Here is a 14,779-nt window from a genome sequence, read left to right as displayed (position 1 = left end):
TTAGGTCTACTACACTACTGTATTTAAATGTTGTCATTATGGTGGTACTTAATGAATACATAGGCCTACTACACTACTGCATTTAATGTTGTCATTATGGTGGTACTTAATGAATACTTAGGTCTACGACACTACTGTATTTAATGTTGTCATTATGGTGGTACTTAATGAATACTTAGGTCTACCACACTACTGTATTTAATGTTGTCATTATGGTGGTACTTAATGAATACATAGGCCTACCACACTACTGTATTTAATGTTGTCATTATGGTGGTACTTAATTAATACTTAGGCCTACTACACTACTGTATTTCGATGTTTAACCTGTATTACAACCAAGTTGTAGCGACATATTTTTTTTAAGAGCGAACACTGAACAACTTTTTTTCTAACGCAATATCACATCGTCTTGGGGCGGCGTAATACGGGATTACCCGCGAGATTGCCACGGGAAGAGGTAAACTGGCTTTTACTTCAGCCTCTGAATCCATTTTGAGTTTGTAATGGACAACACTGCGATAAGACACCAATCTGTACTGAGTGAAAAACTTGAACAATCATATTACAGTCTCTGTAAAGTATTAGCCCACATTTCATGTTTTGTTTGTACACAGCTCGGTCGACAGCATATGTACTGTCGTTGTAATAACAAACATGACGTTTTGCATGTATCATGATCAATATTAAAGTGAGTCTCTACACTGCAAAAAGTCAGTGTTCAAAAACAAGAATAACAAATATAAAAATTAGAGGTATTTTATTTGAAGTAAGTAAAATTATCTGCCAATAGAACAAGAACATTTGTTTTGTCAAGACTTTCAAAAACAAGTAAAATTAGCTAACCTCAAGGAACCCAAAAATACCTTAAAATAAGTATATTCTCACTACTAACAACTATACTACTATATGAGTATGTATTTTCTATTGTTTCATTGAAAATAAATCAGCAAAGTCCATTTGGCTGTCATCTGTTTTAATTAGGAGACACAATTGTATCTAAGTCATGATTTTTTTTTTCCATGCTTGAAATAAGAAATCATTACTTTAAAAAAGTAGCTTTATACCGGTGAGTGTTGATGACACCGCTTTGCAACAATTGATATTCTAGTTTCAAGCATGTTTTACTCAATATAGGTCATAAAATCTCCGCTACAAGCTGTGATATCTTACTAAGATCATTTAGGACCAAAACCCTTAAAACAAGTAAAACACTAAAATACACATCAAAACTGCTTAGTGAGAAGAATTATCTTATCAGGTAGAAAATAAGCAAATGTCACCCTATTTGAGATATTTAATCTTATTTAGATTTTAGTTTTTGCAGTGTAGATGGACAGTTGTCTGTTTGGTCCAGCGGGCCAGGGACGTTTTTTTCAACTTGACTTTGGGTAAGCACTCCACTTATGTCGCTCCAAGTTCCACAATCATACCGGCAAGGCATGCCACCACACTCTCTTGGCCTCCATCTGTTCCAACATTTCAGCCTCTATTCGTGCTCACTTCTATAAGCAGCAGTTCATCTTCCGTATATCCAGCTTCATAAGGATAAGGTTGTGAATCATCATTTGTCTAAAAAAATTGTTGTCTTATTTGTCTGTTACCAAGTCTCCCGTGATTAAAAAAACAGTTGCCTTTTTTTCGGTAAGTAGGAACACACATTTGTTCCCGGAGGTCGGAAGTTATCTGCTATGGAAACAGAAATAAATGAGCTGAAGAAAGAAGTTCCGGTAATTCATAAAATGACCTACATATGGTAAATATTGAACATATTACATATTGTTATGAACGTTACTACAGCACATATGTATATATATATATATATGTATATATATATATATATATATATATATATACATGTATATATACATGTATATATATATATATATATATATATATATATGTATATACATGTATATATATATATATATATATATATATATATGTATATATATATATATATATATATATATATACATATATATATATGTATATATATATATACACATATATATATATATATATACATATATATATATATATATATATATATACACATATATATATATATAATATATATATATATATATATATACATATATATATACTTGTAGTGTGTAAATAAAACTTTATTTTCACCTGTTTTCTGCTCCGTAGTCACAGATTTATTTTGTCCCCATCTATTTTAGCAAATAATTTTAACGCTTATCATTTTTTGATGACATTCTGGTCGGATGAATGCCAGATTAAGGACAAATTACATATATATCCGATTTATTTCCATTGTGTATGGGCAAAAAGATTGGAATTTACCTGTCGTGTGAACGAGGCCTAAACCATGATCAGTGAAGCATAAGAAACACAAAATATACAAAATAGTGTTTTTTTTTTAACAATGTCTATGTATTTTAGTTATTTTAAAAATAATGACTTGGTCTTTGTCTGCCCAGTGGCCTCGTGATTAGAGCAGGGGTAGGGAACCTATGGCTCTGGAGCCAGATGTGGCTCTATTGATGACTGCATCTGGCTCTCAGATGAATCTTAGCTGACATTGTTTAACACGATAAGTAATGAATATGTCTGCTAATAATCACAGTGTCAAAAATAAAGTTCAAAATATAAAACATTCTCATGCATTTTAATCCATCCATCCGTTTCTATCGCACCTGTTCAAGAAGTCGCATTAATGGTCAAAAGTATTTTATTTATTATTGGTTAGCTTCAGAATAACAATGTTATTAAAAAGAATAAGAGATGCACACATTTAGTTGTAATCAGGGAAAGTTCAAATAAAAGAGGAGGCGTAGCATTCTCTTGTCAGAGCTTGGGGCGACACTGTACAAGGGTACAGGTCTACGCGTTTCTCCTCATTGAGCTAAACCGAATCCTGTCTCTGTTTAATTCCTTGCTTTATGTCTGTTTAATATGTCATCAGTGTTTGAACCTGACAGTTGTATTCAGGGTTAGCAATATTATACGGCTCTCACGGAAATACATTTTAAAATATTTGGCTTTCATGGCTCTCTCAGCCAAAAAGGTTCCCGACCCCTGGATTAGAGTGTTCGCCCTGAGATTGGTAGGTCATGAGTTCAAACCCCGGCCGAGTCATACCAAAGACTATAAAAATGAGACTTCCCTGCTTGGCACTGGGCATCAAGAGTTGGAATTGGGGGTTAAATCACCAAAATCATTCCCGAATTTGGCCACTGCTGCTGCTCACTGATCCCCTCACCTCCCAGGGGGTGGAACAAGGGCATGGGTCAAATACAGAGGGTAATTTAATCACACATAGTGTGTGTGTGGGACTATCACTGGTACTTTAACTTTTTAACATTTCAGTGTCTCAGTACTTTTCAAGCACATTCATCAATATCGCAATATTAATGATAACCTGATTATTTATATGAAATGTTCCTATTGTTACCTCCCTCTAAGATAGTCGTCAGTTTTTGAAAGGAGACATACCTCAACTCAATGTTCTTGTCTGCCCTCAGTCTGGCCTTCTTTCCTGCGTGTAGCTCTTGCTTGGTGCTGCTCGCCGTCCCTACGGAGGCAGTGTAGTGATGTTGTGTGTAGCGTGCGTGCAAGCTCACCATGGCAGAGCAGTGGGCAGCTGCTGCGTTGGTGTATCGGGGGTCGGGGAGCGTGATGGCGTGCGCTGCAGAGGGCTGAGCTGCTATGAAGTTGGAGTAGTTTTCTGCTATGCGCCTCAGGGTGCTCACGGAGCTCCACATGTGGCTTGGGAACGTCCAAGAAGATGAAGGCATCATGTGGGACACTGAGCTGGTGATGACGCTGTCTCTGCTAAAAGTGGATGCTGACTTTTTTCTGTCGTCTTGGAGTTTGTCCTCCTCTCTTCTCTTCTTCTTTACATCTGTTTTATCATGGCTGGCTCTTCCCTTTTCCAGTCTGTGGCCATCCTCCTCTGTCTCGCGGAGGAGCGCGTCCAAGTGATGCTGACACTCTTCCTCCAGCGGCCACATCTCCAACGTCCGAGCAGCTGCGACTAGCTGCCGCAGGTCGTCCACAGACACCTCCAAAGTCTGCGTGTATACAAAGTCCAGGACCTGCTGGAAGGTTCTGGGCGAGATGTCCTCCAGTGTGCATTGGACCTGGTGGTCAGTCTCTTTTTGATCGAGTGTCCGTGCAAGTCTGCTGCTGGCACAAGCCAGCACCAGACGGTGAGCCCGAAAAGTGTGATGGTTTACAGTGATGACGGCGTCACACAGTGAACCCGAGCGACGTAAGGCATCGGCCCGGTGCAGGAAGTGGAAAAATTGGGTGTTGTTGAGTCGGATCATTTCTGTAGTGAGTTGTGAATGTTCTTAGGCATCTGTGAACACAAAGAAGCAAGAAAAATATGTTCTGTTTTTTTCCATCTATTTTTTTAATTGCATGTTTAACTCTTAAAAGACTTTCGATCATAATTATTTTCAAAGCCAAACAGGATGTAAAAGTCTTTAAGATTTTAAAGGGTGCAAAAACAATTAGGAACAATTTTTATTTTCTCCTTTTTTTGTTCAAATTTCTCAATAAACTTCATTCCTAAACAAAAATATCAAACATGTAATGTGATTGTATTTCTTCTTTTTTCAATTTTGACCTTTTTTGAAGGCATTTTGATCAGATAATGTCACGGGTTTAAAATAGGTCAACTAACTCATGTTATGTAAATGTATACTAATTGAAAAACCTGACATTTGATCAAAAAAGCCCTCAAAGGGGTTAAAATGAGGCCTGTCAAAAACAACATAATAATTCATATAATTAATCAGTCAAAATTATTTTGGTATTCATGTATATTATACAGTACGCAGAGAAATCACGGGAGTGCAAAAATGAGGGAAGAAACTCCCTGACAAATTTCGCTCCAAAATCGACCCTGACTGCTCTTTAAAAAACTTTAGGACTCAAAATAGTTTTGAGCTAATAAATACGTACATTTAAGTCAAGTATTTAAAATAAATGTTTCTTGATGACATTCTGACAATAATAATTACATTTGTGTCAAAACATTGTGGTCTTTCAAGTTAATTTAAATTATGCAAGTGAGTTATAACCTGTCATATATTATGATTAATCCAAATTCAAAAGTGTGATTCATTTTGTTTAAAAAAATACTAATTTGACTGCGACAGCTAAAAAACAATTTTTAAAAAGACGTTACAAGTTTGTTATTTTTGTTAAAGACTGAAGTTGATTGAAGGAGTTTAGCAAAAAAACAAAACAAAACTAAAATATTCAACAAATGTTTTTATGCCCTTTAAAAAATAAAGGACTTTTACGGCCTGTTTGGTTTTCGGAGTCCTGTTAAATATGCCAGTATATTGTACACCTGTGAATGAAATGGACATTTAAATTTTAATATTTAACATGTAAAATCGTTCTTTGGAAAAATCATGTGTAATGGAGTAACCAACAAAAATGATGACCAACATACATAAATTTACTGAAAAGACAAAAAATCTTTTGTCACAATATATATATTTTCCTCTTTAAGAAAAATAATCAATGATTGACTACCACAACAAAAATTATGGCAAAAATTCAGCATAAGTCTACTGAAAGGAAAAAAAAGTATACATATATATATATATATACCGTATTTCCCTGAATTTCCGCCGGGGCGCTAATTAGTCAAAAACCTCTTCTCGCTCCTGCGCTTACCAAAGGCATGCGGTAAAAGTAAGCATGCGCTAATTATTTTAAAACCTCTTCTCACTCTGGCACTTACCAAAGGTATGCAGTAAAAATTTGAGTGTGATGTAACTTGGACCTTAAATCCTACTGAATAGCTCTTAATCTTCTTCCCTTTATGCAATTTCAAATTACCGGTATTGAAATCAGCCTCCATTTTGAAAATGATGACATGGGGAAGTGTCACTCGTGACGTCACAAGTTTGACCAGGCGGTAATACTAAGCATGCGCTAATTATTTTGGGAAGCGAGTTTGACCCGGCAGTAATTCAAGGCAGGCGCATACTATATGCCCTGCGGCAAATCAAGGAAATACGGTATATACAGTGGGGCAAAAAAGTATTTGGTCAGCCACCGATTGTGCAAGTTCTCCCACTTAAAATGATGACATAGGTCTGTAATTTTCATCATAGGTACACTTCAACTGTGAGAGACAGAATGTGAAAAAAAAATCCAGGAATTCACATTGTAGGAATTTTAAAGAATTTATTTGTAAATTATGGTGGAAAATAAGTATTTGGTCAACCATTCAAAGCTCTCACTGATGGAAGGAGGTTTTGGCTCAAAATCTCACGATACATGGCCCGATTCATTCTTTCCTTAACACGGATCAATCGTCCTGTCCCCTCAGCAGAAAAACAGCCCCAAAGCATGATGTTTCCACCCCCATGCTGTACAGTATGTATGGTGTTCTTGGGATGCAACTCAGTATTCTTCTTCTTCCAAACACGACGAGTTGAGTTTATACCAAAAAGTTCTATTTTGGTTTCATCTGACCACATGACATTCTCCCAATCCTCTGCTGTATCATCCATGTATCCATTTTGGTATATGTATATGTATATCCATCCATTTTCTACCGCTTATTCACTTTGGGGTCGCGGAGGGCGCTGGTGCCTATCTCAGTTACAATCGGGCGGAAGGCAGCGTACACCCTGGACAAGTCGCCACCTCATCGCAGGGCCAACACAGATAGACAGACAACATTCACACTCACATTCACACACTAGGGCCAATTTAGTGTTGCCAATCAACCTATCCCCAGGTGCATGTCTTTGTATGTATATATATGTGTATGTATATATATATATATACATATATATATATATATATATTTAACATGAAAACAACTTCTAAGGAAAAATCATCTATAATTGACTGCCGCAACAAAATGATGGCAAAAATCCAGCAGGTCTACTGAAAGGGAAAAAAAAGTTTGCGTGTGCGTGCGTGCGTGCGTGTGCGTGTGTGAATTTTAATTTTTTAAATATGATCCATTAATTATATGTCTGGAGACAAATCATGATTGTATTGAGAAAATCTATGGATAAGTTTGGACACAGACCTTTTTGTTAAAATAATAACAACAACAAAAATACATATACCTATGTATTATACTTATATCATATGTATATACATGGTATATATACATATATATATATATATATATGTATATATGTATGTATGTGTGTGTGTGTGTGTGTGTGTGTGTTTATATATATGTATGTATATATGTATGCATATATAATATGTTTATATATATATATATATATATATATACAAAAAAAACTATATAAATATATTTTTTTTTAAACTCATACTAAAGCAAATGAATCTTAAATACTCTCTGCACCCTACACTTGAATATTATATTACACTACATTATAATATAATACATATAGACTACATCAGTTCTTATATATGCTAATAAACAGTGTAAGTGGGCAACATATTAAAATGTTATACATGTTCGAAAGAAACTTCAACTAACCATTATATTATTATTCATTGTTATTATTCTCAACACAAATAAATTGGGATTTGTTTTAAAACATTACAAAAATAAAATACGAATACAAAATTGATACGTTGTTAGGCCAAAAATCGGCATACACATGCCAGTCACTCCTATATGCATCCTGTATCACAACTCTGTATTAAAAATAGAAATCTATTAAAAAACAGCAACTTGCAAATTCTGAGCCCATGAAAGACAGTTTTTCAAATAAACAGTTATTTAATGTTGTAAAAAAAATAAAAAACTGCATTACTAGAAATGATGGTTTGAAAATTGAATATATTTGTTGTAATAAATGCAAATAAATAACTATAATGTAATATTATAGCTGGGTTTGAAACCTTCATCCAGCATTGTGTATACTGCCCTTTATATCTGATATCACATTTCAATGTGTGCTTGATGTGTGGAGATTTCATATTTTGTGTTCACATACGTGCTGTAAAGCCACAAAACCCCTACATTGTACTAAAGTGTGACTCAACACAAGGGCAGTAGAACATTTGCAGAGCATCAATGTAGAATGAATCATGAGACACTACACTACCGTACTTTGTGGTCATTTACGGTGCCCTTTATTGTAATAGCGTGCATGTAAAATGTACTCGCAAAGTTGTGAGCCTCATGAGCTTTTTATGATGATGATACAGTTTGTGATGGGTCACACTGTCTTTAAGCAAGTGCCTTTCAGACTTCTAATGAAATGTAAATGTGAAACAACATAACATTTCGCTGCCTCCTTACTGCAATTTATTGCACCGGTTTTCAAATTGCTCTCTTGCAATATATTCCTCCGTTCCTGCTCAAATTAATACATTTCAAAATGCACCTTAAAATGCCACTATGATATATAAATGAGCTCTGCTTCCTCCTTCTCCTTTTCAGGCATTCTAAATGGTGCAATTGGAACCGTCATGCACTTGAATGTGACTTAAAATAATTAAACTTCACCCAACTTTTTTTGAGAGGTGTCTCAAACATTTTTAGACTTCGACATCTGGTGCACATTGTAAATGCAGATGTATCATAGTTGAGATTTGATTTAAGCCTAACACTGTTTGTACAAAAATAATACAAAAATAGTATATCATTGGAATAATAATATTTGAAATTGGCATTGCTGTAAAAATATGTACTGTGTTTTTTGTACTGTTATATTTTCATATGTATACAGTTGTGTGTGTGTGAGTGTGTGTGTGTGTGTGTGTGTGTTTGTGTGTGTGTGTGTGTGTGTGTGTGTGTGTGTGTGTGTGTGAGTGTGAGTGTGTGTGTGTGTCAAATTATTTAAAAAAAAATCAGATTAATCACACTTTTGAATTCGGATTAATCATAGTTAATTACAGGTTTACCTGGTTGCCTAATTGAACTTTAACTTTCAGGTAAGCCTGTGTGGTGAAGGTAAAGGTGCATGTGCGGTCTAAATACATTTTGTAGTTAATCTGCATTTATACATGATTAATGCGATAATTTTTTGTGATTAATCCCATGAGTATGGGCTGAATTTCCCCCAGGGATCAATAAAATACTTTCTATTCTATCTATGAGTAAACTCATTACACAGTATTTAGGAATATATTTAGTTAGACTATTTTAAAAAATGTATCAAAAATCTGACCTTTACATTTCACATCTTTTACTCGCCTACTTTATATACCAGAGATATTTGTTATATTATACAACCACACTTTTCTCCAGATTTGTATTCTAACATTATCATGCATATTAAAATCTATGGTGCTAACTTATCAACATGTTGTAAACATTATATCCTGGACTTTTACAACTTTGTTCACTTAATTCTGCAAAATACACTCGTATACAGTATAATGCATGAGCATTAGATGTATGTGTTATTAATTAATGATAGTGATTTGGCTGGCTAACATTGGTTATCATTAAGTGTATGCACGACTTGGGGCCCTAAGAAGAAGTTATAAAAAAATGTTCACACCTTTTTACATATGTGAAACAATTGTTGTATTTGTTTTTAAGCAAACTTGAATTTAATTTGATACGTGTTTTGTGCTAAAACAAATTCATGGGAAATAAATCCTTCAAAATATTTTATTATCATAATTTTTCAATCCTTTCTTACTAATCTCCGACTGGAATCTGAAGTTCTGAACCCAGAAATACTGCCTTTGGTAATACTTTAGTATGGGGAACATATTCTAAGACATAATTTAGAGTTATTTGGACGCTAGGGGAACATATAAGGGTTAGGGTTACTAATAAGCAATATTTCCGAGGTTATTGAGCGAAGACTTTTAGTTAATGGCTTACTGGTTGTATAATAAGGCCATGCAGAATAAGGCATTATTAAGTACTTAATGATGACTAATTAAAAGCCAATATGTTACTAATTTGCATGTCACTAAGCAACTAATAAATGGTGAATGTGTTCCCCATACTAAAGTCTTACCCTGCATTTAAATACAAGCATTAATGCTGTGCGCCATAGGGGCCAATGGAATTTGTGGGGAATTTTGCCTATATTATCAGTGACGGAGCAGGAAGTGAAAAGGAATATGTTTGCAGTAACATTTCATTGTCATTCATTTATTGATTTTTTTACATGCGCTTCTATATGCAAAACGGGGCTACCCACGCATAGTGGGGCCCGACACGGACCTTGTGATCAGTGTAGGTGCGGCACCGAGTGTATTTTCTATAAAAACGACAACAAGATTGCAACATGACTTTTTTTGGACTGCTTCCGTGCACACGCTCGCTGCGTTTACATTTGTATCCAATCCAATCCAATTCACTTTATTTATATAGCACATTTAAACAACAATAACGTTTCCAAAGTGCTGCACAGCCATGTTAAAAACGATATTAAAAAAACAAATTTTAAATTTTAAAAACAATTTTAAAGGGTAAAATCAATTAAAACAGTAAAATAGAAATCAAAGTATATACAAAACACAGAGGACAACAGAGGACAGAGGACCACACAACTCACGTAGTGTTAAAAGCCAAAGAATAAAAGTGGGTCTTAAGTGTATGGGACACTGGTGAGTGACGAGTCAGAACGCCAGACAAATTTCTTGGGCCGACAAGTAATTTTTATCCATTTGAATTAGTAATTGTGAAACAGTTGTTTTTGTTAAACCAGTTATAGTGACAAACTACCTGGTGGTGTTCTTGTTATATTTTCTAGTTTAAAAACACCACTTTGATTGGGCAAGTTAAAAAAAAAAGCCCATTTTAAATAATTTGTTGATAAATCAGTCGAAATATTGAATTTGCTCTGAATTTATTTAATTTTGGGGTCACGTCAACACAACAAAAAGCACAAACTTCCCCCCTTTTTGTATTATTCTGCCGCAGGAAATAACTCGCGACCACAACTCTATAGTCGAGTGATTTTACTGACATTGCTTTCTAGTTGACATATTTTCAGTATGTACTTAATTTGTACTCAGTTGTATCAAACATCGTGCCTTTACAAAAATAGGCTTGATTTTAGAAAAACAAATGTCATTGGAGTAGCTGCACTGTATCATACTGAGAGTTAAGGCAAAAAAAGGAAATTTCTTGCATTGGCTCTCATTTGATTGTGCAGGTGGAGTAAAAGTCTTGTCTCACGACATGAACATAGCATAGGCGCTTATGAGACCAGCATGGTGAAAATATGTGTGTGAAGGTTGACACTTACTTGATGTGAGTCTCTTCGCTCTGGCAGTCTTGCATCACGTCTGTGACTGCTAAGGTGGATGCAATGTTTTGTGAGAGGAGTTTCCTCTGGCTGGTCCGAGTCCCTCCTCTTAATTGTTCTTGTTCTCTCTCACTGGTTCACTGACGGCTAACAACAAACCAATAAAACTGGGTTGAAAGTAGTGTTGTCCCGATACCAATATTTCGGTACCAGTACCAAAATAATTTTGATACTATTCTAAATAAAGTGGACCACAAAAAAATTGCATGGTTGGCTTTATTTTAACAAAAAATCTTACGGTACATTAAACATGTTTCTTAATGCAAGTTTGTCTTTAAATGAACTAGTGAACATACAAGACAACTTATCCTTTATTAGTAAGTAAACAAACACACCGATGACATCTATTAAACAGACAAGAAGCAAGGAATTAAACAGAGACAGGATTAATTTTAGATCAATGAGGAGAAATGTCCGGGCTGTACTCTTGCACAGTCTTCCACCACGCTCTGACAAGAGAATTCTACACATCCTCTTTTATTTGGACTTTCCCTGATTACATAGCATCAGCTGTTTCTAAAGGGAGGGGGGTCATAAACAGCTGTTGTCTTTGGTCACAAAACATTTCAAAGAAAAGATGCCTGGAGCTTGCGTCAGGTCCTGCTTCCTCTCTGCTTTGTAGATCTCTGGTCAAGACAAGATCTTCTTGTGGATCACAATAGATCAGAGAAACCGACACCTTCCTGTCGCTTCCCATCGTACACAGTGGAGTTTTACAAGCCTTTTGCTTGGTAGGAACAAAGACAGCTTTTGTCTCCTTGCCGGGAACTCATGGAAACACAAAGTTTTGTGATAACTTAGATACAATTATTCTGACAATCTACACTTTTGTTAAAACGTAATAATCATGTATTCTTCTGTTGTTTGGATGCTTTACATTAGTTTTGGATGATACCACAAATTTGGGTATCAATCCGATACCAAGTAGTTAGAGGATCATACATTGGTCATATTCAAAGTCCTCATGTGTCCAGGGACATATTCCCTGAGTTTATAAACATAATATAAATCCAAAACAACAAAAGAAGATGTTGTGATGCCAAAAAATATCGACATAATCATCGTAGTATCAACTAGATACGCTACTATACTTGGTATCATTACAGTGGATGTTAGGTTTAAATCTACCTATGGCAGTATATTACATTTTGATGCCGGTGGGCTACGGTGTGAAGCGAAGCATGTTTAGCGATTTTTTGTCCTGCAGGGATGATACTTGTAAGGAACTTACTATATTTGTCACCATGGTGACGAGGATTACTGATTTAGAAGTAGCTAAAACACTACCGACTGGCGCTGTATTTTAGCCGCTAGCTAGTTAGCATGTCTTAAAGAACCTCTTCCTGAGGGCGTTTCAGTGTTATAACTTCACCTTTATCGTTAGTTTTTAAAGGCCTACTGAAATGAGATTTTTTTATTCAAACGGGAATAGCAGGTCCATTCTATGTGTCATACTTGATCATTTTGCGATATTGCCATATTTTTACTGAAAGGATTTAGTAGAGAACATCCACGATAAAGTTTGCAACTTTTGGTCGCTAATAAAAAAGCCTTGCCTTTACCGGAAGTAGCAGACGATGACATCACCGGTGTGAGGGCTCCTCACATCCTCACATTGTTTATAATGGGAGCCTCCAGCAGCAAGAGCTATTCGGACCAAGAAAGCGACAATTTCCCTATTAATTTAAGCGAGGATGAAAGATTCGTGGATGAGGAAATTTAGAGTGAAGGACTAGATAAAAATAAATAAATAAAGTTAAAAAAAAAGGTGATTGCATTGGGAGTGATTCAGATGTTTTTAGACACATTTACTAGGACAATTCTGGGAAATCCCTTATCTTTCTATTGTGTTGCTAGTGTTTTAGTGAGTTAAATAGTAACTGTTAGTCGGAGGAGTGTGTCCACGGGTGTGTTGACGCCAGTCTCTGAGAGAAGTCACAAAGCTGCAGCAGAACAGAAGCGCCGCTGATCTCCGGTAAGAGGCAACTTTTTACCACAATTTTCTCACCGAAACCTGCCGGTTGACAAGTGGTCGGGAACCATGTTCGCTTGACCGCTCTGATCCATAGTAAAGCTTCACCTCTGGGAATTTTAAACAAGGAAACACCGTGTGTTTGTGTGGCTAAAGGCTAAAGCTTCCCACCTCTATCTTTCTACTTTGACTTCTCCATTATTAATTAAACAAATTGCAAAAGATTCAGCAACACAGATGTCCAAAATACTGTGTAATTGCGCGATGAAAAGAGACGACTTTTAGCTGCAAGTGGTGCTGGGCTAATATGTCCCCTCCAACCAATAACGTCACAAGCACACGTCATCATTCCGCGACGTTTTCAACAGGAAACTCCGCGGGAAATTTAAAATTGTAATTTAGTAAACTAAAAAGGCTGTATTGGCATGTGTTGCAATGTTAATATTTCATCATTGATATATAAACTATCAGACTGCGTGATGGGTTGACGGGTGTGTTGACGCCTGTGGTGGGTAGTAGTGGGTTTCAGTAGGCCTTTAAAAGCCTACTGAAACCCACTACTACTCACCACGCAGTCTGATAGTTTATATATCAATGATGAAATATTAACATTGCAACACATGCCAATACGGCCTTTTTAGTTTACTTAATTGCAATTTTAAATTTCCCGGGAGTTTCTTCTTGAAAACGTAGCGTAATGATGACGTGTACGCAAGACGTCACGGACTGATAGGAAATATGAGCGCTGCACACACACACAGCTACAAGTCGTCTGCTTTAACCGCATAATTACACAGTATTTTGGACATCTGTGTTCCTGAATCTTTTGCAATTTGTTCAATTAATATTGGAGAAGTCAAAGTAGAAAGATGGAGTTGGGAAGCTTTAGCCTTTAGCCACACAAACACACAGTGATTTCTTGTTTAAAATTCCCGGAAGTGAAAATTTACTATGGATCTGAGCGAACATGGATCCCGACCGAATGTCAACCGGCAGGTTTCGGTGAGAAAATTGTGGTAAAAAGCCGCTTCTTACCGCAGATCAGCTGACCTTGCGCCGTCCATAAAGCTGCCGTTGACTTCCCTGAGACACTGGCGTCAAGACACCTGTGGACACACACCTCCGACTATCAGGTACTGTTAAATTCACTAAAACACTAGCAACACAATAGAAAGATAAGGGATTTCCCAGAATTATCCTAGTAAATGTGTCTAAAAACATCTGAATCCATCCCAATACAATCGCGTTGTTTTTTTTTTCTAGTCCGTCGCTATCAATATCCTCAAACACGAATCTTTCATCCTTGCTCAAAAAATGGGGAAATTGTCGTTTTCTTGGTCTGAGTAGCTCTTTTTGTTGGAGGCTCCCATTAAAATCAATGTAAATATGTAAGGAGCCATCAACGGGTGACGTCATTGTCTGCGACTTCCGGTAAAGTCAGGGCTTTTCTGTTAGCGACCAAAAGTTGTGAACTTTATCCTGGATGTTTTCTACTAAATCCTTTCAGCAAAAATATGGCAATATCGCGAAATGATCAAGTATGACACATAGAATGGACCTGCTACCTCCGTTTGAATAAGAAAATCTCATT

At 36.1% G+C, this 14,779-nt stretch overlaps 1 protein-coding gene across 1 annotated transcript in view; it reads right to left on the bottom strand.

Moving 5' to 3' along the window:
- The window catches only part of zbtb32 (zinc finger and BTB domain containing 32), a 30,224-nt gene extending 19,009 nt beyond the window's left edge, over nt 1-11,215 (bottom strand). Inside the window, exons 1-2 of the mRNA XM_061916017.1 lie at nt 11,157-11,215; nt 3,466-4,333 (exon numbers count right to left, since the gene is read on the bottom strand). Of these exons, the coding sequence (XP_061772001.1) occupies nt 3,466-4,301 (836 nt within the window). The 5' untranslated portion in view covers nt 4,302-4,333; nt 11,157-11,215. The remainder of the gene's footprint in view (nt 1-3,465; nt 4,334-11,156) is intronic.
- Nucleotides 11,216-14,779: the final 3,564 nt, after the last annotated feature.

This window comes from Nerophis ophidion, linkage group LG11, assembly GCF_033978795.1.
Source record: "Nerophis ophidion isolate RoL-2023_Sa linkage group LG11, RoL_Noph_v1.0, whole genome shotgun sequence".
NCBI lineage: Eukaryota > Metazoa > Chordata > Actinopteri > Syngnathiformes > Syngnathidae > Nerophis > Nerophis ophidion.
This window is presented reverse-complemented; position numbering and strand designations above follow the sequence as displayed.